The sequence below is a fragment of the Nyctereutes procyonoides genome, unplaced genomic scaffold, assembly GCF_905146905.1.
Source record: "Nyctereutes procyonoides isolate TBG_1078 unplaced genomic scaffold, NYPRO_anot_genome, whole genome shotgun sequence".
Classification (NCBI taxonomy): domain Eukaryota; kingdom Metazoa; phylum Chordata; class Mammalia; order Carnivora; family Canidae; genus Nyctereutes; species Nyctereutes procyonoides.
Genome location: NW_026575044.1, coordinates 50,566,245 through 50,590,054, shown reverse-complemented (window position 1 = coordinate 50,590,054; position 23,810 = coordinate 50,566,245). Strand labels below are relative to the sequence as shown.

Below are 23,810 nucleotides of genomic sequence, written 5' to 3'. Positions count from 1 at the left end.
CCTGTTCCCTCTCCAATCAAGTACTTGCCTAAATGAGGCCATTCGGGAGCAGAGAGAAGGTGAACCCTTGGGTGCCGAGCTAGTCCTGCCCTTCCAATCTTCTCATGTCTCCTTTTCTGAAGAGACACAGACAGGAGTGAGGACTTAGTACAGCAGTTTCCAGAGCTCTGTTTGGAGGAGCATGAAAAGTATCCATCATTTATCAGGTTCCGAAGGCTTGCTTTCTTTTTTTTTCTTTCTTTCTTTCTTTCTTTCTTTCTTTCTTTCTTTCTTTCTTTCTTTCTTTCTTTCTTCCTTCCTTCCTTCCTTCCTTCCTTCCTTCCTTCCTTCCTTCTTTCCTTTCCTTTCCTTTCCTTTCCTTTCCTTTCCTTTCCTTTCCTTTCCTTTCCTTTCCTTTCCTTTCCTTTCCTTTCCTTTCTCCTTCCTTCCTCTTCCCCTCTCTCTTTCTTTCTTTCTTTTCTTTTCTTTCTTTTCTTTTCTTTCTTTCTTTTCCTGAGAGACACAAAGAGAGAGGCAGAAGACACAGGCAGAGGGAGAAGCAGGCTCTCTGTGGGGAGCCCAGTGTGGGACTCAATCCCGGGACCCCGGGGTCACACCCTGAGCAAAGGCAGATGCTCAACCATGAAGCCCCTCGCCCAGTGAAGGCACTTTCAGTTCTGAGGCTATGTGTTAAACTTTCGATAATGGCTCAAAATGCATGTTTGTCCCCATTTATTTTTCTTTAGGTAAGATTTACAAAATGTTCCGTATCTTAATGGTTGGTTGTTAAATAGAATGTCACCATGCAGGAAGCAGGGACTTTTATGGGATTTGGGCTGATGTGCAAATGTGAACAGTTCTGGAAACTGAATTTTGCAGAGATGATCTTAGACCCTGTAAGAGTAAGAATGTTCTTGACTCCTTGATTATCCACCATATGAAGGTTCCTGGATTCATCTCAGAAAATCACCCCCTCAGAAAGGGATTTTCTGTACTTATTGGCTCAGTGGGATCAGTGGTCAGTGGCCCCCAAGCCTCTACCGCGAGACTTCTGGAGTTTCTCCTGTACCTGAGTTCTCTGCAGCCATCAGGTCACTACCCTTTAAGATCTTTATCTTGAGGGATTCCTGGGTGGCTCAGTGGTTGAGCGTCTGCCTTTGGCTCAGGTCATGATCCTGGGGTTCTGGATGGAGTCCCAGGTCAGGCTCCCTGCTCAGTGGGGAGCCTGCTTCTCCCTCTTCCTCTGCCCCTCCTCCCTGCTTGTCCTCTCTCTCTTTCTCTCTCCCCTTCTCTCAAATAAATAAATAAATAAAACCTTAAAAAAATAGATCCTCATCTTGAGTGTAAGGTGAGGAACTTTAGTAGCATGTCACTTCTTAAAGCCCCATTTCAGGTCATCCCTGTACCAGCCTTTCTCTTCAGATGTGTCAAAAGTAGATGCTTTTTTATTTTTTAAATAGGATACAGACTTCATTTATGGTTCAGGAGAATCCATAAACATTTTAAAGTTTTCCATAGAGAAACCACTGCACATAAATGTCTCCTAACAGAAGACCATCCAGAATTTTAAGGCTAGTTTGTGGGTGAAAATCCGTATTTGTGAAAACATATGCTGCAAATGCCCTGTTGACAGATGGGTCGCTCTGTGAGACCCTGGCCTCTGAGCGCAGAGTGAAATGTATCGCTCGCATCCCTGAAGTACATTGTCCATGAATATTCACTTCCTTTGTGGAAAGCGATGTGAAAAGTGATAAATTCACAGCAGAGGCAACACAATAGGGGCCTTCTGGCCTATTGATTTGTAAAGTCCAGGAGGGGTCGCAAATCCTTTTGGGAGTCAAGTTACACTTAATATTTATTGACTGTTCCATTATGTCTCCTATCTTAACATCCCCTGGATAGATTCTTGTTTAATGATTTCCAAGATGTTAGTAAAACTTCATCATGTAATTGCGAAGATTATTCTTGTAGCATAATCCAGTGAATTATCCTTGTACGAGTACCGGACACTTCATTTATTCGGGAACATAGGTAGGATTCTGTAACTTAGTTGTTCTTAATGGAAGGAGCTAGTAGTGTTCGTGGCATTATCAAGAAACGCAAACCAGTCCTTTCTCTTCCCCCGTAGGTACATGGCTAAGCCCTGGACACCTGCTGTACCTTACCCAGGATTCCATGGTCTGTCGTGGTGAATTCTTGATGCATTTCACTCTTGGATGCTGGTGACTCCCAGGCAGGAGACATGGCTCTGGTCAGGCTGGGGTTTGGAAGGCAGCATCTTTGTCTGTTAAAGAGAAGTTTCCTGCTGTTGAAACTCACCGCTGTCGTCTTTGCCGTGCTTCTGTTTTGTGAATTTTTAATCTATTACTTAGTGATCTTTCGGTGTGATTGGCCTGAGGTGAAAACTGCAGCCCATGGCAGTGGACAGAAGACTCTGAAAGCCATGTTTTTGGCTGACACTCACTTGCTTGGGGAAGTACGAGGCCATTGGCTAGACAAATTACGAAGGTAGGAGCTATAATCAGGAATCTTGCTGAAATTCTTCTGGCAAGAAGGTAGATCCTTCTCCCTGTAGGTCAGGGTAGTCATTAGTTACTTTCCTCTCAAAGAGAGACACGTGGGGCATTTGACTTTTCTTTGAATGTACTGTTTACAGAGCATCTGTTATTTGTAAGGACCCAGGATTTGGGAGGCAGGTCTGGGATTGAGTCTTAGGACTATGGACAAGCTAATGAGGGCCCCTCCAAACCTGTCTCTGCCTCCTTGTCTGTAATTGGTTGACACCAGAGACTTCACAGGCTGTGCGAAGGAAATGCCCACAGCAAGGTCTGGCACCTGGGTGTGGTCGGCTGAGGTTCCCCTTTGCCCCAGGCAGGAGAGGAAGCAGACCAGGGCGGGGGGGGGGGGGCCCTCTCACAGTCACTGGTGTGGAGTTTTGGGCAGGTTTTTGGCTGCTCTGGGTGGCAGGAGCAGAGCCAATCAGTGGCTGTCACCCTGGGGAGATGACCAGGGCCGTCTCTCCAACTTGGACCTGCTAAGTTGTCCACTGGCTTTTCTGTCAGAAGGCTTTTTAGAAACTCTAATTGTGGTAAAACACACATAACGTCAAAGTTAATCTTAAGCAATTTTAAGTGTATATTTCAGTCCCATCAAGTACGTTCACACTGTTGTGCCTGTTGTGCAACGGTCACCACCAGCCACCTCTAGGACTTTTTCAGATTCCCAAACTGAAACTTGGTCCTCGTTAAAGACCAACTCCCCACTGTTCCTTCTTCCTGCCCCTGCACCCTCCATTCTGCTTTCTGTATCTATGGATTTGACTCCCCGAAGGTCCCTCATGTAAGTGGAGTCATGCAGGATTTGTCTTTTTGTGTCTGGCTTATTTCACTGAGCATCACGTCCTTGTGTCCATCTGTGTTGCGACACGGGTCAGAATTTCCTCTCTCTCTTTTTTTTTTTTTTTAAGATTTTAATTATTTATTCATGAGAGACACACAGAGAGAGGCAGAGACACAGGCAGAGGGATAAAGAGGCTCCCTGTGGGGAGCCTGATGTGGGACTTGATCTTAAGAATGGGATCATGTCCTGGGCTGAAGGCAGATGCTCAACTGCTGAACCACCCAGGTGTCCTGGAATTTCCTTCCTTTGTAAGGCTGGATGATATTGCATTGTATATTTAGACCATATTTTGTTTCTCTGTTCCTCGTTCGATGGCTACTTCCACCTTCTGGCTATTGTGAATAATGCCCACCACATGGTGACTGATGGGGCCTTCATCCACCAGGGTAGGCAGCAGAGCCTTCTTCTTGCACCTGGTCACCCTATACCCTGACTTCTTTTCCTCATCATGACCACATGGTGCCTGTCTAAATAGATCTTTAGCCTTGCAAGCAGGAATATCATTGGAGTACTCTGGATTTGGATGAACCTTATGTTGAGTGGGAGGGTAAGATGTGTAAGATTTCCAGGGGTGAGGGAAGAAGGCAAGACAAAAGAAGGAAAGATGGGGGGGGGGCTGCCATCCTTTACTCAGAGGGTTTTATTTTTTAAGATTTTATTTATTTATTCATGAGATACACAGAGAGAGAGGGGCAGAGACATAGGCAGAGGGAGGAGCAGGCTCCCTGTGGGGAGCCCCATGTGGGACTCGATCCCAGATCCTGGATCTCGGGATCACACCCTGAGCTGAAGGCAGACACTCAACCGCTGAGCCACCCAGGTGCCCCTACTCAAAGTTTTAAACCACATGAGGCATGAGATAAAGAAGGGCCATGGTGAGATTTCCTTTGGCCTTCTTTGGTCCTTACCATTTGGGCTTTCTTCCCAGCCCTCTTGCTACTGCCGTTTCTAGATGCTTTCTCCTCCAGGGTGAATAATACTCAATCAAGAAAAACTGAGAAATGAATTTTGGAAGGTGTCTTGAGTGAAGATGTGCACCATGCAGCAGTTTACATGTGGCCTGGATGGTCTTCACTGACTCCAAATTTATGTCTTCCCCTATTTATATGCCGTGGGATGTCACAATTCTCTTTGGTAGGGGAGAAACAGCCCAGAGGATGCCTTAAAAGGGAGGGAAGAATTGGGGTCCTTAGGAAAATGCCACAAGTCATAGCTGTTTGGGGAGAGGGGAGAGTGGTTCCAGAAATCACTGACATGTTTGAGCATCTCCTGTGTGTTGGTCCTGTGCCGGGCATTTTACAAATGCTCTCTCATTTAATTCCGTAACTGCCCTGTGAGAGTAGGTTTATTATTCCCATTTACTAAAGAAGAATAGGAACCAGAGAGAGAAGGCGACCTTCTCAAGGCCAGACGACTGGTTATGGGTGGAGCTGGGGTGTTAAGCCATTGCTTGTCAGGTTCTAGGTCTCAGGTGTGTGTGTGTTTTTTTTAAGATTTTATTTATTTGAGAGAGAGTGAGCAAGAGAGAGAGCATGAGTGGGGATGGGAGGGGCAAGGGGCAAAGGGAGAGCAGGGAGCCTGACTTGGGGCTTCATCCCAGGACCCTGGGATTACAACCTGAGCCGAAGGCAGATGCTTGACCGCCTGAGCCCCCCAGGAGCCCCCCAGGCTCTTTTCATTCACTTGTCTTACCTGTGGGTGATTACTTGGATGTCTGAAGTCCACAGGATCTACAGTTTTGATATCAACTAGTCTGACTCTCCCATTATTGTCCCCAATCCCAAAGGAATGCAGGAAGTTGAGGTCATTCAAGAAGAAGTGAAACTTCAGCCAGACACTGTCATCTCCTTGATGTGGTCACAGCCCACGCCGGGCATCTTTGGGAGCTGCATTGAGCTCTCCCTGACCTCTGTCTGGGGCTATCATGACTGAGGGATGGCTTCCTGGGTGCAGTGTCAGGTCTGATCTGTGCCACTGAGGGGAAGTCAGCTCTTAAGATGTGTGGGCGGGGCAGCCCTACCCTCGCTGGGGCCATTGTTTCCCATATTTACTCCTATACGGACTCTGAGCCTTGTAGGCATGGAGAAGAATGCAGGCATGGGGCCGTGGAAGGAGAATGGGACCATTCAGTTCAGTTTTTAAATGACCCAGAAGATGGATCTAGGCTCTACGTAGGAAATAGACTAATGCTGTACTTCTTCCTGTTGACCTCAAGGGAGTGGCAAATGGAGAGAGCTTTCCAGACAGCTCTGTGGTTGTTGCAGCCAGAAGTCGTCTTCATTCTAGGGGACATCTTTGATGAAGGGAAGTGGAGCTCCTCCCAGGTAGGACCCTGTGACTCAGGCACCCTCGTCCTGCTTTGGGCGTCCAGGGCAGGCAGTACAGAAAATCCATGAAGCGGTATCCATGAGGGTGGGAAGTTTTGCTGAGTGCCAATGTTAAAAATATATAGTTTACCTGGAAGATTATTAGGATCTGTATCTCATGCCAGTCTTGAGATAGGCAAGCTAATTATAGACAGTTACCCCTTGCACAATACTGGGTTAGGGATGCTGACCTTGTGCAGTTAAAAATATGGGTATAACTCTTGATTCTCCCCAAACATAACTACTAATAGCCCACTATGGACTGAAAGCCTTGCTGATAACACAGTTAACTACCTATTTTGTATGTTATGTATAATCTATTCTGTATTCTTACAATAAAATCAGCTAGAGAAAAGAAAATGCTGCTAAGAAAATCATAAGGACCTTGACGGTACTGTGCTGTCTTTATAAAAAAGGGCCATGTATAAGTTGACCTATGCAGTTCCAACTCTTGGTCAACTGTCAACTGTATTTGTTTATGTAGGAAGTAGATTAGTCAGAACTCATTTTGTAGGAATGCACATTCTCATGAGCCTCTTGGGAAAGGGAAAAAAGGAAAGGAAAAAAGAGGCAAGGTGCATACAATTTGACTTGGCACCAGAATTACAGAATATATAATGAAATATTCTTTGATTTTATACTTGTTTATTTAACCATGAAATTATGAGAATTGTGCTATAAGAGTTACTTGCTACTTTCCTTTTCTTAAAGATTTTTTTATTTATTTGAGAGAGAGTTGGAGGAGGAGCAGAGGGAGAGAGAAACTCAAGCAGACTCTGTGCTGAGTGCAGAGCCCAATGTGGGGCTTGATCTCACTACCCTGAGATCATGACCTGACCTGAAATCAAGGGTTGAACACTTAACCAACTGCGCCAACCAGGCGCCACTCCTCTTATTTTTTTCTTCTGAGGGAGAGGTGCAGAAGGAGCCATGGAATGAGGGGGCCTGGAATGAGGTTCCTGTGCCTTCAGGAGCCTCTGTTTGGGTGTTGAGGTGACATAAGCTTTTCCATAACCAAAGAGATAGGCTGTTCTCACCTTAGCTGTCAAAATATTTTGCTTATTACATTCCTGGAATTAATGGGAAAAAAACCTGTTTTGCTATTTAGTTAAAGATATTTGGTCATGAATGGTTTTTAGGAGGGATTTTGTGGTATGGAATATATTTTTAAAATTTAAATTCAATTTAATTAACATATAGTGTATTATTAATTTCAGAGGTAGAATTTAGTAATTCATCAATTGCATATAACACCCAGGGCTCATTCCATCACGTGCCCTGCTTAATGCCCATCACCCCGTTATCCTATCCCCCCCCACTCACTTCCCTTCCAGTGACCCTCAGTTTGTTTCCTATAGTTAAGAGTCTCTTATGGTTTATCTCCCTCTCTGTTTTTGTCTTATTTTATTTTTTCTTCTCTTCTCCTATGTTCATCTGTTTTGTTTCTTAAATTCTACAGATAAGCGAAATCAAAGGGTATTTTTCTTTCTTTGACTGACTTATTTCACTTAGCATAATACATACCCTCTAGTCCCATCCATGTCATTGCAAATGGGAAGATTTCATTCCTTTTGGTGGCCGAGTAATATTCCCGTGTGTGTGTGTGTGTGTGTGTGTGTGTGTATCACATTTTAATCCATTCATCTGTCAGTGGACATCTGGGCTTTTTCCATAGTTTGGCTATTGTGGATATTGCTGCTATAAACATTGGGGTGCATGTGTCCCTTCAAATCTCTATGTTTGTATCCTTTGGATAAATACCTAGTATTGCAAATGCTGGATCATAGGGTAGCTCTATTTTTAACTGAACCTCCATACTGTTTTCCAGAGTGGCTGTACCAGTTTGTACTGGGGTGGGATATTTTTTTAAAAAACCATTGGCATTTCCCAGGATAATCCAAAAAGCTTTACAAAGAAAGTCTTGGTCCAGATCTGGTTAGAAACCCCCTGTTTATGGGGTTTTTATGTTTGTTATAATGTTTTATGTTTGTTCCACTTATATGAGATAAGTGGAAATTCTATATGTAATTATTAGCTAGTTATAAAATGATGCTGGATATATGTTGCTTTTGCAAATTAAGGGCAGCATTTTATATTTTTCTTTCTTTTTAAAAAGATTTTATTTATTTGAGATAGAGAAGTCACAAACAGGGGAGGAGAGGCAGAGGGAGAGGGAGAAGTAGACTCCCCACTGAGCAGGAATTCCCAACACGGATAGTGGGGGCTCGATCCCAGGACCCTGAGATCTTGACCTGAGCCAAAAGCAGATGCTTAACCAACTAAGCCACCCAGGTGCCCATTTCTGTTTTTCTAATTTTATGTTATTCTGATTTTATCTTATCCTAACTTTAAATATTATTTGTTAAAGTGAAGTCTTTGTAAATGTATTGAAGGACTCTCCAGCATATTTCTGTAGCTTGGGCCTATTTAAAACTTTTAGGATAAAGTTGATTATTATCCAACTAAGTATCGTCTTCCCTCATGTTTGTCCAGTTGATGTTTTTAGACTTAATAAGAGCCAGAATGATAGAAACATAATCCTCAAGCTTTAATAGTTAAAGCATATGTCAAAATTATGTGGAAATATTGATTGGATTTTATCTTTCTTTTGCCCATATCCCATCCATTCTCATTCCTATTGTAGCCACAGGGAAATGCTAAGATTAGGGATATGCTCATCCCTGTCTTGATTAGGAGACACAAATTTACTTGACATTCCTAAGAGCCTCTTCTTATAATGTGTCCAAATCTGAAGTGCTTATCAACCAGGGGGGGTCCATGCTTGGGCTTCAGGGGATCTTCTCAGGGAATCTTAAAATGGGTACATGAATCAAATATTTTGGGGACTGCCATCTAATGTTTTAATATGGGGGAATATCATTTAATTAAAAGTTGACATCAAATTAAATAATTAAAATATTAAGTCTTGGTAAAAGAAGTATGACACAGAATTGGAAATTCTAAGTTCTACATTAACTCTGTGAGCACCTGATTTGGACGGGGAAGTGAACTTCTCATTATCTGAGTAGGGAGCATGTTTTTTTAGCCACAGGGAAGAGAGGGTTCTCTGGATCTCAGCAACGACTCATTTTTCCCACAGGGCTGGGCAGATGATGTGAGGCGGTTTCAGAAAATATTCAGACACCCTCAGCACGTGCAGCTAAAGGTGGTTGCTGGCAACCATGACATTGGCTTCCATTATCAGTAAGTAGTTCAGTGAAGTTGCACCCTGAGAGCGCTCACTAACTATGACTTGAAACCTGCCACCATTCAGGTGAAAGCCTTATTTGTGCTGTGTGTGGGATATCTGTTGTCCTTGAACGATATAAGCCCTGGAACATAAAGTCCACAAGGGCAAAGACTTTTGTTTTGGCACATTGTACACCCTTAACAAATCCCTGTTGAATAAATGACTTGTATGTGCTCTTGGGTGATTCTAACTTGAAACTTCATTTAATAACCAATTATTTTCTTGGGGACGCAGAAATCAAGACCATTTAGCTTTTTGTAAATAGTTTTTACATAGTACTGATGAGATGCCAGCCTGTTTTAAGCACTTCATTGTTTTTTTTTTTCTCCTTAATGCCCATCCCCATCTAGCCCGTTCCACACACCCCCCCATCAACCCTCAGTTTGTTCTCTATAGTTAAGAGTCTCTTATGGTTTGCTTTCCTCTTTCTCTCTCTTTCCCCCCTTTCCCTATATTCATCTGTTTTGTTTCCTAAATTCCACAGAGGGGTGACAGCATATAGTATTTGTCTTTCTCTGACTTACTTTGCTCAGCATAATACCCCCTAGCTCTATCCATGTCATTGCAAATGGCAAGATTTGATTCTGAGTAATATTCCATGCATACACACATCACATCTTTTTGATCCGTTTATCAGTTGATGGGCTCTTTCCATAGTTTGGTTATTGTAGATGATGCTGCTATACAGTGGGACTAAGCACTTTACTTCCATATTTCAACTCATTTAATCTTTCCGGCGGTCCTATTTTAACCACTGTGCCAGTGAGGAAACTGAGGGTCTAAGGGGTACTGAGTCCTTATAGTCACTCTGGTAGAGCTGAGATTTCCCCTGATAGCCCGGGCAGCTGGAGCTCTCACCTCACAGAGCTAGTCCGGGACTCTAGTCCTGAGGTATTTCCTGTGTTTATGCTAACTCCTAAGAGGTCCTAAAATGACTTGCTCTGAAAAATGTTTCTTTTTACAACTGAATACAGGATGAGCACATACAAAATAAAACGATTTGAGAAAGTTTTCAACCCCGAAAGGCTGTTTTCTTGGAAAGGAATTAAGTGAGTATTATTTGTGAATTCTTATGAAGCCCCTTCCATCCTCAACTTCATTTTCTTTCTTTTTTTCTTTTTTTAAGATTTTATTTATTTATTCGTGAGAGACACACAGAGGCAGAGACACAGGCAGAGGGAGAAGCAGGCTTCTCGCAGGGAGCCCAATGTGGGACTCGATCCACTGACCCAGGATCACACCCTTGCGCCAAAGGCAGACACTCAATCGCTGAGCCATACAGGCGTCCCTGAACTTCATTTTCTAAGGAAGCTATTGTCCTGGGTCAGAGCCACGCTCTGTGTGGCTTGTTGTACAGTTTCTGATGAAGGCATGCAGGCCTCATCCTCCCTGATGGCCACAGTCAGGGTCACCAGCCTGGTGTTCCTTAACAACCTGCAAGTGGACCAGCCAGTTGATGACTTTGCCTGGCTGTCTGCAGTGTCTCTGGGTGATAGAGGTTTCATCAGCCCACTTTGTAAGGGAGTGAATTTTTATTTGTTCAAAATGTACTTAACTTGCTCTTGTGGGTATGTGTCCCAGGATTTGGGGGCAGGTATGTTCACCATGCTCTGTAGCTGTGTGCCATCCCCACTCCCATCAGCCTTGATTTGTAGCCCAAAGCATCCCAACCCTTTAGTCTGACCACATATACCAGTTCCCCTGCTGCATGGCCATTTTCATGCTGTCTCCGGACCCTCTCTGGTCTGTGTATGCATTTGCAGTGTGGTGGACAAGACCATATACGTTTTTTTAGTTGCAGACCTAGTGCAGAGAGAAAAGGTGGGAGAGGAAGGCTCTTCCTCTTTAGACCAGGGCCCCTGTGGGTGTCCAGGACTCATGGCTTTGGCTGTGGCAGGTCACCAGATCTGTCACAAGAGATGACCTATGACACTCCCAGAGACCAGGTCAGGGCTTCTCCACAAATGCTCACTCTTTTCCTCTCTTTGCCTGTAGAACTGAGTCTCTGGTAGCTTCCTTCCCTGCATCATATGAAGACTTGATATAGTTTTATGTCTTCTTTTTCCTTAGGCATAGAGTTTAAGAAACTTGAAACACACCGATCATATTTCAGATCAGTTGGTTAGTCAGCTCCTTATCGCTAAAATTCTTTACATTTCAAGCAGTCTTTACTGATAGGTGCCCTCTTCATGCCCAGTTGACAGGTGTGTAGGAAATCCAAGCATATTTGAAATGGGAGTCTGTAACAATATAATTAAGGTAAAGCGATTATAAAGGGCCACCACCAGTGACTATCATCATCCTGATTTGGGATCATGTGCACCAGTTAGCTCTGCCCAGCAACTCCCCCCCACCCCCGCCCCGCCTTGTCTGCTGCGTTTGCGGATGTTAGTGACTGTTGCCTGTGGTTCACTATATGATGATCACAGTATGTCATACATCCTGAGTACTTCCTAGTGGCAGGCGTGGTCGTAGTCTCCCATTCAGCCCTCGCAGGTCAGTGGCATGGGTGTACTGTGCTACCCCCATCTTTCCAGATGAGGTACAGAAGACACATGGTGAGATACTGGGCTCAATGGTGCTGTGACCTCAGAGCTTCTGTAATCTGGGATTTCTCACAAATTCGAGGTTAAAAATCCTTTGACTGCGTCTTAGACCCTCTCCCCCTATAATGCTGTTATTGTGCTTTCTTTGTATCAACTCCTACCTAAGGCAGATGAGTTGAGCTGAGGTTTAAAGCCGTTCTGGGGCATGTTTCCTCACACGGTGGGCGCCCAGCTTCTGGCTCAGGGAGCAGGGTCAGGAGACCCACAGGAAGCCAGTGGCCCTCACTCTGTTGCTCCCTCTGCCTCAGTTTCGTGCTGGTCAACAGTGTGGCCCTGGAAGGGGACGGCTGCCACCTCTGCTCTGAGGCGGAAAGGGAACTCATCGAGATTTCTCACAAACTGAACTGCTCCCTAGAGGTAGGAGGGCATCTGAATGTACAGGTGCCCCATTCTGGTATCTTCTGTGGGGACGGCCCCTGCACTTCGTGTTGTGTCCATCTGTCAGCTCCCTCTTCCTTTCCTACTGCTCGGGGAGTGCTGGCTTTGCTGGCTTAACTCATCTCTTTGTGGCAGGAACCTGGCTCCAGCCTGTGCAGAGGCCTGCAGCGGCTGCCAGGGTCAGCCCCGGTGCTCCTCCAGGTGAGCCAGGCCCCTCCAGGTGAGTGGGGCCCTCCAGGTGAGTGGGGGCCTCCAGGTGAGCAGGGCCCTCCAGGTGAGCGGGGGGGCCTCCAGGTGAGTGAGGCCCTCCAGGTGAGCGGGCCCCCTCCGAGTAAGCAGGTGGGTGCAGCTCCAGGGACCCTGCTCACACCTGGGCCTCTCTAACCACCCTCCCCCCGCCCCCTCAGCATTTCCCGCTTTACCGGAGCAGCGATGCCAACTGTTCCGGGGAGGACGCTGCACCTCTGGAAGAGCGGGGCATCCCCTTTAAGGAGAGATACGATGTGCTTTCCCAGGAGGCCTCACAGAAGGTTTGCAGTAGGGCGGGAGGCCTGCCCAGGGACAGCCAGACAGATGGCTGTCTCAGCCTCCTGAGGGTGGAGGGCAGACTTAGGCAACATTTCAGATTTCCATGCCATCCTTTGATCCTCCCCCTCCCAGCTGTAATTCTGTTTCCTAATACCGAGTTAATGATCTCCTCAGCTCCTCTTTATTCAGAGTTTTTTCACTAACTTAAATGTATTTGAAAATGTGAATGGAACCTAAGAGGTAATTTTGGGGGCAACCCTCTCAGGTCCCCTCCCTCTTCAGGAGCTTTGTACTCTCACTTTACTATCACTCAATACCCAAGACTTTGTATTATTGATTTTACTATTGCTCAGTAAACTTTGCTTTGCTGCCCACCCAAAAAAAAAAAAAAAGTTAATTTTGAGGGACTTAATTAAGATGTGCTTATTTATATAGGTTTATAGAATGTTTATATTCTATAAATACATATTTGTATAATTATGATATACAATATAATAAAATATAAATATGTTTATAAATTTATACAAATATTTCTAAAATATAAAATCTGAGATAAGAAGGATAGATTCCCCCTAAAAGCCTGAACTTACTTTTGATAATAGGGTCTAAACAAACCAAAGGATCTTAAGGAAAAGATAAAGCCCCCTACCAAGTAGGGATTTTCTATTTTACTTAATGGAATAAGTGAGTGGCCTGGCTCTGGGCCCCGATGGGGCTCTGTCCAAGCACTGACCCCCTGTTGCTTCCTCCCCTCGGTGTGGTAGCTGCTCTGGTGGCTCCGGCCCCGCCTCATCCTGAGTGGCCACACACACAGTGCCTGCGAGGTGCTCCACGGGGCGGGAGTCCCCGAGATCAGCGTGCCATCTTTCAGCTGGAGGAACAGAAACAACCCCAGTTTCATCATGGTAATGTGAACGTTTATTTTCATCTGAAAGCTTTCATAGAAGTATTGAAATCAACACAGTAATCAACTATTTAATTGCTGCAATCTGTAAAAAATGTACAGAAGCTATAAATACAAACTTCCCCTGCTCTGCACGCACACTTAGTTGGATACACTGACCCCTGTCTGAACACCTCTTTGGGGACAGATGAACGTGGCATTACCCCTGGAAGGGGCCAGGGAGGGGTGACTTACGGAGTGCTTCATCTCCACGGATGCCACTGCCCTCAGATAGTAGGCTCTAGGTTTTTAATTTTCTAAGGACACAGGGTCATGTCTTAGCTGTACTCGAATATCTTGTCTTATTTCCAAATAGGCCCATTTGCTCTGACAGGAAAATGCCACGGCTCTTGCGAGTTGCCTGGAGATGTTTCAGTTAGTGGCCACCTGATGTTTTTTTTAAAACCATTTTGTAATGGTTTTATGTAAGGTACTTTTACTTCATGAAAAGTTGGAGAAACCCTCACGTTTTCAAAGTAAATTAAACCATTCCTCAGTGTCATTCCAACATAGCAAAAACAGCTACAAAACAAGCCCACTGAGGTGCCTCTGGCACATGCATTTCTGCATAACAGGTTCCTTATTTTAGCATCAGATGGCATGAGAAATGGCCTTGTGCTCCTTGTTTCTCAGTGACCACTGATGTAAATCTCCATGCCTCCTGCATCTGTCATATGTGCTCACTGCATTTTAGCACACCTGCTGTGCTAGTTTCAATGGAGAGGTCAGATCCACTCAGCACGCTGGGAGCCTTCACTTCGTGTCTCCAGCCAGTGCTTGTGGTTGGTGGGTGGTGACCTGTGGGGGACGAAGGCTGTGCCCCTTAGTCTCAGGAGAAGAGCCACTTCCTGGCCTTACCCGAGTCAACCAAGAAGGCTGCCTTTCTTCCTCTGTCATGTCTAAGACTGTTGTGTGACGCCATGGGAAGGCTCTCACTGCAGCATTAACGTTCTCATTTCCTTTTCAGGGCAGTATGACGCCCACAGAGTATGCCCTGGCCAAGTGCTACCTGCCCTATGAGAACACCGTTCTGGTCACGTACTGTGTTGCAGCAGGGTTCCTGGTGGTCCTCATGTTAGTTCACTCTGGGCTTCTAGTCTCACCTTTTGTTTTTGGTTGGAACCTGCTCAGAAAATTTAAGACAACATAAAGAGCAGGAGACTTTTGTATGCTGTAATAAATAAGAAAGCCAAAGAAACTGAACTTGGGGCAGTACTCCTGTGAGATGAGGTCACCAGAGGCTGGCTTTACAGACGTCACAGAAACTATATATCACTGCTGCGAGTTCCTGCAGAATAAATAGTTGATTGTACTGTTCTCATGCTATAAAAATGGGACATGTACTCTACAACAAGTCTTTTTTTCTCATTTTATCAAATATATGTATAATCAAAGATCATGTCTGTACAATATGTAAAAGCTATTAAAGTCATCACTTGCATGCACTAGACTGTCCTGCCTTCCCCCAGATGGAGCTGGACGCCTGGGAACACACTTGGGATTGTGTGTGCAAAAACACTGGCTTTGCTTCTATCCCCCTATGAAGTGGTCCTCAAACCCCTATCTATTATAAAGCTGTACACTTAAAATAATAAAAGTACAGATGCCACAAGCAGGAATGGATTGTTCTCGCAGACTTTTGTACTTCTGTGCTAATAATGGAATCAGATTTTTAGAGAAGTGTAATTTTCTCTAGCAGACCAGGCTGTTAAATCTGAATTTAATGCCTGTCCACGATCAAAGAAACTTGAAAAAAAAGACTGGGAAGTGACCTTTGACATTTAAAAATACATATGTTTTGATGATTCTAAGCCAGATAAAATATGTTCTTTCTGTGTATTTTCTATGGGTCTAGCCCTGTCTCTGAATAGGAAGCTTAGCTGCGGGGGAACTGCTGAGTGATAACGTACAGAACAGCACACAACTGCACTTTTGTGCACGTGTGGGGGTGTAGCTCTGCCGTTCTTCATGTTGTATGTTGAAAGTGTGATGGAAAGAAAAATAATTTCTACTTTACATGTCTCATTTCAAATCAGAGCTTTATGCAGCAGGGATGAGAGGCACAGGAATTTAGTGATTCTGACATAAATCATGTGTTTATCACACCAATCGTCTATAAAGCTGTCATCCTTTCTTTCTTGGAAAGTCATATTTAAATCTGGATGCATTTATGAAGGATTATAAAATGCTGCCTTATAGAGTAAACTTTAAAATAGTAAAGACTAAAAGGAAATGAAGTAGCGTCAGCCAGGCTGTCACTTCTGGATTCCTATTGTTGAACTATAACTTTGGACATCTTTGCAGATTGTCCTGGACCTAAGAAAACTACCCTCGAAGCCGTGGCTGTGTATAGAATATGAAGCATCGCTGCTGTAGTGATTCTCACTTTCTAGATGTCGTACCATACTATAACTTTTCAGGTTGCACTTGGAAATCTTTCACATGGGAAAAAGCAGCAGTGTATTTTGACTTTGCATTTCAAATAAAGGTTTTATAATATTTCTTCTTCAAGAGGAAAATGGAGATGCCATCCTTTTATTCTCTTGGGCCAAACACCGACACCCGTCTGTCTTCTTGCTGTTTGTTTACAATGGAAACTGCGGTCAAGTGAGTGATTCAAAAGCTGACTAAGGGGATGGTTGACCTGTTTCCCCTCAGAGAGCTTGTAGAAGTCTTTAGATTGCAAAATAATCAAAAGACATATTGTCAAGAGGAAAAAAATCCTTGGTTTCTGAAAGAAGCTTGTGATGTGGGTACAAATTATTTGTAAGATGTGAATGATTAATGTGTATAATTTATATATGTGTGTGTGTGTGTGTGTGTATTAAATCAAGGATATTTTCAAAAGTACTAACCTGATAAAATATCCTAAATTCTACAGATACCATTCTCTTTTTTAGAGCAAGCAGCAGGTAATGTTGACATTTAGCTGTTCAGCACAATAAACACATTACTTTTACAGATATAGCCATAATCAAGGCACAAAGATCTACAAGGATTTTTTTAAGTAGTTATATAAAATAATATTACATCTTGTGGTCTGTACAGTTATAATAAACCAGCAAAAAAACAACAATATATGGAAGGAGACTCTTGTCCAAGCATAGTCAAAGTCTAGAGGATCATTTTTAGACAGGACACACTTTGCAGAGGTGCGTGTGGTAGGTTTCTGCCTAAATGTAAAAGGCTCAAAGTAGGTCTAATTTGATGTGTGAGGTTGGCAGCGACTCAAATAGGACTGAGAAAGGGTTTCTCTCCACTCTGTGACTTGAGGTCTATTCCAGCTCATGGGCCAATGCAGCTCAGAAGGGGCGGCCACTTGTCCGCCCGCAGCTTCATAAAGCTAGCAGCGCCAAGCATGTGGCTTCCCCCCTGTACCCCTGCCTCTACGATCATGCTTGGTAATTCAGAAAAATGTGCCATTTCTCCCCCATTTATCAAGTTCCTGCTGGATTACTAAAGCACTGAGTGGATGAAGAAAAGGGGCCCCCACCCAGAGAGACCACTGAGGTACCACCCATGTGAGAGAGTGTGGTGGTTTGCAGTGACACAAATTGGTGGGCGTGGGGCTGCAGAAGATTGTGCTCAGTGAAAACAAAAGCTACAAACCAAACCTGAGGGGAACAGAGGTAGCCAGCGGCTTGGTGGTCACACAGGAGCCAACAGAAAACAGGACAGGTGGCAGCCGGATGAAACTGGGAGCTCCCTACCATGGCTTGGGGCTGACAAATGGTCCTGAAATAAATGTTCCACCTGGCAGGGTGGCCAAGGGAGGAGAGGCAGGCGGAGAGAGGTGTGAGAAGGCACGCCCACCTCCTCCAGGGCTGCCTCACAAGAGTTCGTACTGTTTGAGGTGCATCCTCTGGATGATGTCACGGCAGTCGTTGAACACCCTGCGAATGTTCTCGGTGTCCACGGCGCAGGTGAAGTGTGGATAGCAGTAATGTTTGCCATCCCCTGTCGCTGTGCTGATCCTCTGCAAAAAAAAAAAAAAAAAAAAAGAAAGAAAAGAAAAAAAAGCTGTGCTGTGGGGTCATGGCCATCACAGGGTGGGAACGCTGCTGCCACCCCACTCATCCTTGGAGAAGAATTTAGGCAACACTTTGATCAAGGAGGAGGATCTGGTGTTGTGGTTCGTTTGACACAGGAACACTTAGCTGTCGGGGCTGTTTAAATACTGAGCACTGCTGGAAAGTCAGTCTCACACTTACCTCTGCCCACAGCAGCTTAGGGTTCAGCTGAGATAGGACATACATAGCCATTGAGAGAAATGAGGGTAGAATTTTCCAGAAATGAATGTCAGTCCTAAACCAGTGCTATCAAATGGAACTTTCTGCAATAATGGAAATGTTCTATATTCGCCCTGCCAAGAGGGGAGCCACTATCACTAGCTGATGCAATGGAGATGGACTTTTAATTTGAATATTAAATTTAAGTATCCACATATGACTAGTCGTTCTATGTGGATCGCACATCAGCCATACTGCCTCCTTCTCCACACAGAACATGAATGTTCTCTGGAGATGTCCTCTGGTTAGCACCGGGAGGTTTGTGGCTTTTCTCCCAGAGGAGAAAAAAGCATGATTGGTCATGATTCATAAGGCCATGTTGGAGTGACATGCTCATGTGCACCGGGAAGCTAAGGAGGGCAATGTGGAGAGAGGCTGTCATGGGCCAGACTGTGTCCTCCCCACACCAATTCATATGTTGAAGTCCTAACCCCCAGTGCCTCTGAATGTGACTATTTGGGGGTGGGATCTCTTTTGAAAGAATTAAGTGAAAACGTGGTCATGTGGGCGGCCCTGAACCCAGTAAGTTGGGTGTCCTCACAGGCCAGGAGGAGATTGGGACACACACACAGAGGGAAGGGCACGTGGAGACACAGCGTGAAGGCAGAAGGAGAAGGTGAACACTGACAAGCCAAAGAGAGAGGTCTCAGGAGAAGCCAACCCTGCTGACACCTTGACCTCACCTTCTAGCCTCCAGAACTGCCAGCCTCCACCCCAGCCTGTGGTGCTTTGTTATGGCTGCCCCCTACTGCAGATGCAGAGGTCACGTGGAGCTTTCTTCACAGATGCCCACAGGGGTCCCTGGATGTCCTCCTTGTCCCCTTCACCCAACCCCTTTTCCTGCAAAGCATCTTGGGAATCAGCTGTTGGAGAGAAACCGAGACACACCCCTGCCTCTCTGTCTAAAGATGTTCATCAGGTTAGGAAACTCCTCCAGGCAGGACAGACTCAGTTTTGGCAATAGTTCAGCTTCTCCTGAGCAATTACAAGTTTTAAAAGACTCATGGACACGGGAACGGGCAGGTCAGGTATCTGTAGCCCTAAGCACTGAGTGGAATAACTGGCACACAGGGAGGAAGTACATCGTGGGTAAGAATTAGGCTTTCTTCTGGAACCATCTGGCCAGTGTGTCCCTGCCTGGAGCAACAAGAACGTAAGGCAGAGTCATTACAAAGGTTGTTGCAGTTTGCTTGTCTTTAAGCACACGAGACATTTTCTACCGTTTCTAAACATTTTCATTTTAAATGACAGAAATAAGCTTGTCGCCCGTTTCAGACTAGCTCACGGGGCCGCTGCCCGTCTCTGAGGCTCTCTCTGAGATGATGTTCAAGGTAAAAGAAAATGGAGGGGGTGCTCATAAAATACCGGGATGAGAAGCCCAGTGAAAACATACAGGCTTCGGTCAGAGGCCAGGGCATCAAGACACGGGGTGCCCACCTCCTGCTCTGCTGCTTAAACCTGCTGCTGTGAAAGGTCTGGTGACGCTGCCCCGGAGGCCCCTTGGCCTGCTGACGGCCTGGCCCCCTCCTGCTGGCCCCTGGCTCCCTCCATCCTGGGTTCCTCCCACTCTGGGAATGAGCTGGGGCTCTCCGACGTGGGAGGAAGTGACCCTGACTCGGCGGGCCTGGTGCTCAGCGTCCTCCTCGTGTGAGGACAGTCAAGGAGACTGCTCACACAGTATGTGGCCCTTCCTTACCCGACGGCTCTGGCTCTTCCCATTACCCCTACCCCTCTCGGCCCAAGCCCCCCCCTCCACTTCCGGCCAGGCGCCCCCACATCCCCCCCTCTCCATTTACAACCTTTAATCCCCACCCCATCTTGGGGCCCTCTGTCAGTAAAGATATTGTGTTGCCCAAATCTGCTCCTGTCCAGATTCAATACTGATCAATAACCATTGACCAATATCAGTTACTGATCAAGAACCCACCCTGCTGCCTTCTAAGTCTGGGGTGTGGGGCTCCAGCTCAGAACTCCTCAGACGACACACTGACCCGGGCAAATTCCACCATGAAGAATGTAAGGCAGTAACCCCTGACTTGCAAACTGAATATAAACCAGATTTCGTCCACTGTCAGAGCATAAAAGGTCTCTCCCAGCACCCAAACGGTGGTGGCAGGGCCACTCATTTTGGGAGGGGCGGTTCCGTTTCTGATCTTTAAATACCTAATGTGCACACTTAATTAACTTTCAGTTGTCATTAGAATAGCATTTTTCTGGAACACTTTTTATGTGTTTTTCTATTTTTATGGTTTTGCAAGATGCTCCTCAAAAAAGGAGCCCGTTATCACAGGCTAATCTAGACAGGTTCTAGACAGTCGGACAACAGAGAAACCTGCCTCAGTTTACACAGTATTTCCCGGACTTCCTCGCTGCAGAGCCCTTCCCCCTGCTACTGGATAAACTCCGGGAAGCACTGCTCCTCAGAACTCACTTGGGCACTTGATTTTCATCCCCCTTTAACTTCCTCACTCAGTATAGGATTCAGGCAGCAACCAACAGGGGCCGTGGTAGGAAGAGGGTAGAGAAAGAGGTTCCCCAGCGGAGTCAGGCTGGCACCTGATCCCCCATGGAAATGCCTGGCACACTGTGGACCATCCCCACTGCAGATGGGGCTGACTGTCACCTCTCCAGAAGCCCGCAGTCCACGGGTCCCGTGTTTTTTGGGCATTCCTGGGAAAATGCCCTTGGGTGTTGTGGTGTTGTGGCATCTACTAGTTTCAAGCTAGTAAAAACTCACAGTTTTCAAGAGAATATTCTCTTAAAAGGATGGTTATTCAAGAGAAAATGGACGGATGGATGGATGGATAGATAAAGAAAATTTGGCAAAATTTTACCAACTGGCCAATTTGGGTGAAGAGTATCTGGGAGTTAATTGTATAGGTCTTTCACTCTATGTAAGTTTGAAATCATCTTGAAATAAAAAGTAAAGAGAGATCTGAATTTGTCTAAAGCCTGAATTAGCCTCCTAGTGGTGAATAAAGGGAAAGGTCTGTTCAAAGTCTCTTGGAAAATGCAACAAGTGAATACAGTCTGGCTCATCTCAGTGCCATTCCCAGGGGCCCTGTGCCCAGTGGGCAGAGTCCTGTGCTCCCAGCTTGGAAGCTGTGTGACCTGAGGCGAGAAGCCTAAACTCTCTGAACCTCAGTATGCTCAGCGGTGAGAGGAAGCAACACCACCTTCCCTCATCTCTCATAATTTGGGGGAGATTAAATGAGATCTCGAAAAGTTAAGTAATATGTAAATTGCAAAGAACAATATAACTCTAAGGTGGTAGAGAAACAAAGAATGAAATTGCTTACCAAAAATAGGTCTCGGATAAAGAATTTAGCTCGGGTAACTTTGGGATCTTCTCCTGCATCTGGTGTTGCTATAAAAAGTCCAAATGGAATTTAGTTTAAATAATGTGCAACAAACATACAACTCTATGGAAAATATAAGAGGAATGACAAAGTTGGGATGCCGTACACCCACAGCACTTTATTTCTCCATTTAGCTCTAATAAAAGTTTTGTTTTTGTTTCTGGTGGTGGAGGATGACTCCCACTCAAATAAAATGAAAGCCTGCCCCGGAACTGACCAAGCTCACAGCTGCCATCCCCTTCAGAGCTCTGGTGAGGGAGAAGTTCCAAGAGGCTGTTTTGACACTGGTTGTGTTCATCTGGTCCGCATTCTCTCTACTTAGCCTTGTTCTAGGAGGACCTCCCCTTCATGTTCCTACCACTGACTTGGACATTTGGAGTCCTTACATGAAATCAACTGCAGTGACCTGATTGTCCCATGCAGATTCTAAGTTCATGAGGTCCTTCAATATTTTCTGTGATCCCTGAAATCTACTTTCTTAAAATCTAGGCTTCACTGCATGTTCTTATTACTCTCTTCCTCCTCTGTTGCAACTACTCTGATTATATCATTACTCATGGCTTAGCAGGTGATGGGGATTGCTACAGGTGATGAATGAGGCTTGACCTGGAGACCTGCCATGCTTGGCCCAGGCAGGTGCCTGGGTGGGCTCAGTGCATGGGGAAGGAGGAGCCAGGGGGGAGAGGAGCACAGGATCCACAGAGGGTGTGTGTGTGGGAAGAGCACAGGATCGATGGAGGGTTATGGTGGGGGAACCTAACTTGTAGTATTTCCTGGTCAGGCAGGTATGGCCTCAGCTTGTGGTGGGATTAAGTCCCTGTTGGTAGGGATCATACCTAGGGTTGTGGTTGTATTTCAGAAAGATTTTGGCAGAAATTCAGAGAATGTTTTGGAACATTGAGGGAGCAGAGTAAGGGAGTCCAGGCAGGGAGCTATGTTGGCCAGATCCAGAGCTGAGAAGAGGGGAACAAGTGCCAGGACCCAGATGGAGAAGGAAAGAAGGACAAACATGTTACAGTGGACACTTGAGTGTTGACTGTCCAGGGTATGGGGCACGGGGGCCTGGCTGGCAGGAAAACAAAGAAGGTCCAGCTCGCTGGAGGCCACAGTCCAGGGAAGAGAGGGCAAGGCAAGTTGAGCATTGCTGACTCCTCTTAGGCTGGGGGCAGGCCACCAGGCTGGCTGAAGTTAGCACGAGGACCACTATGAATTTTCTTCACTTCTTATCTGAGTTTTCCTGAGTTTCTAAGGAAATTCCCTTTCTTTCTACTTTATCTAATTGGAGGTTCAAAATTTAAGAAGTAGTATCATTTTGTTACAAATAAATCCCTCCTATAAGGTGGCCCAGCATGTGCTGAGAACTGAAGAGCAGCAGTTGAAAATGAGGTCTGCCTGGGGCGGGGCCTTCCAGGATTTAGCACTGAGAGCACCCCTCCTCCATGCTCCCTGAACCTTGGAGATGATTGGCCACCCTGATGGTAGCCTAAGTCATGGCTAGGGACGAGAGGTAGGCATGGTGGCTGAAAGTGTGGGCCCAAGGGGTTCAGAGGCTGCCTTGTCCTGGCAAGCTCTACCTGAGTGATCTCAAACAAGTGACTACCTCTTTCAGCTCACTTTCCACAGGAAAACACGCAAATAACAGAAAGGTAGTTATTGTTAGGGTTATGGTGAGGGTCAAGGTCGATGTAAAGGGCTGACACAGTGCCCAGTTCACAATAGACCCAACCAAAGCACCAAGAGACACAACTTAATTCAGCCAGTGACCTACTCACACCCAAAAGTGCCCTGTCACCTACTGCACAGTTTGAATGGAAAGTCAAACCTTGACATTTCTACAAATGGAATCCTAAGTAGAACATTTTAATACTCCCGTATTCTAAGGTGGGGCAGTAGACCAGACGGTTGATTCAAATTAACTGAAGTCCCTAAAATCATCAGAACTGTTTGATCTATAGTAACAGGCCTATTATAACACAAAATCAATTCTTTTCCTTTATCAGGAAAAACTAGTTCTGAAATCTTACCATCTTCAGGAACAGTATAATTTGCATACTCTGGGAAATAATCTTCAATTTTTGATTTCCCTGCCAAGACTTTTTCTGCCAGCATGTCCTGTTTGTTCAAGAACAAGATGATAGAAATGGTCCGTAACCACCTGAAAGGAGAAATAAACATACACACTTCACATTTGCCGCTACGTGAAAGTACCTGTAACATAGGAGTTACCTGGTGAAAACCACAACATTGACATTTTCCTAAAGTGCATAAGATTTAGAATTATTTGATATACTAATCTCCTGGATACCCACTCCAGTTGCAAGCAAGACATAAGTAAACTTTTTTTAATTTTAATTTTTAAAAAGATTTTTCTGTTTATTTATTCATGAGGGACACAGAGAGGGGGAGAGAGAGAGAGAGAGAGAGAGAGAGAGAGAGAGAGAGGCAGAGGCACAGGCAGAGGAAGAAGCAGGCTCCACGCAGGGAGCCCGATGTGGGACTCGATCCCGGGTTTCCAGGACCACGACCTGGGCCGAAGGCGGCGCTAAACTGCTGAGCCACCCAGGTGTCCCTATAGTTCAGTACTTTCTAATTTATCTTTGCTGGGAATGCAATTTTACTGGTACCAAAACTAAGATTTATTTATGTAATAAATCACCTGGATTTTTGCAGTGCAGTTTACTAACGAAGGCTGGGAAAACTAGAAGTTAGAGTG

General features: G+C 45.3%; 2 protein-coding genes across 10 annotated transcripts in view; one reads left to right on the top strand and one right to left on the bottom strand.

Annotated features, from left to right (window-relative positions):
- The window catches only part of MPPE1 (metallophosphoesterase 1), a 57,005-nt gene extending 41,045 nt beyond the window's left edge, over positions 1-15,960 (top strand). For 8 of the 9 annotated variants that reach the window (XM_055323581.1, XM_055323578.1, XM_055323574.1 and 5 more), the window contains 9 exons: positions 2,108-2,487; positions 5,594-5,702; positions 8,845-8,948; positions 9,969-10,043; positions 11,849-11,957; positions 12,114-12,179; positions 12,386-12,508; positions 13,271-13,411; positions 14,417-15,960. In XM_055323581.1, the coding sequence (XP_055179556.1) occupies positions 2,222-2,487; positions 5,594-5,702; positions 8,845-8,948; positions 9,969-10,043; positions 11,849-11,957; positions 12,114-12,179; positions 12,386-12,508; positions 13,271-13,411; positions 14,417-14,599 (1,176 nt within the window). In that variant the 5' untranslated portion in view covers positions 2,108-2,221 and the 3' untranslated portion in view covers positions 14,600-15,960. The remainder of the gene's footprint in view (positions 1-2,107; positions 2,488-5,593; positions 5,703-8,844; positions 8,949-9,968; positions 10,044-11,848; positions 11,958-12,113; positions 12,180-12,385; positions 12,509-13,270; positions 13,412-14,416) is intronic. The other variant, XM_055323582.1, reaches the window with a different exon arrangement.
- A 135-nt stretch (positions 15,961-16,095) lies between these two features.
- The window catches only part of GNAL (G protein subunit alpha L), a 142,638-nt gene continuing 134,923 nt past the window's right edge, over positions 16,096-23,810 (bottom strand). The window contains 3 exon segments of the mRNA XM_055323572.1: positions 16,096-17,425; positions 21,038-21,105; positions 23,122-23,252. Of these exon segments, the coding sequence (XP_055179547.1) occupies positions 17,279-17,425; positions 21,038-21,105; positions 23,122-23,252 (346 nt within the window). The 3' untranslated portion in view covers positions 16,096-17,278.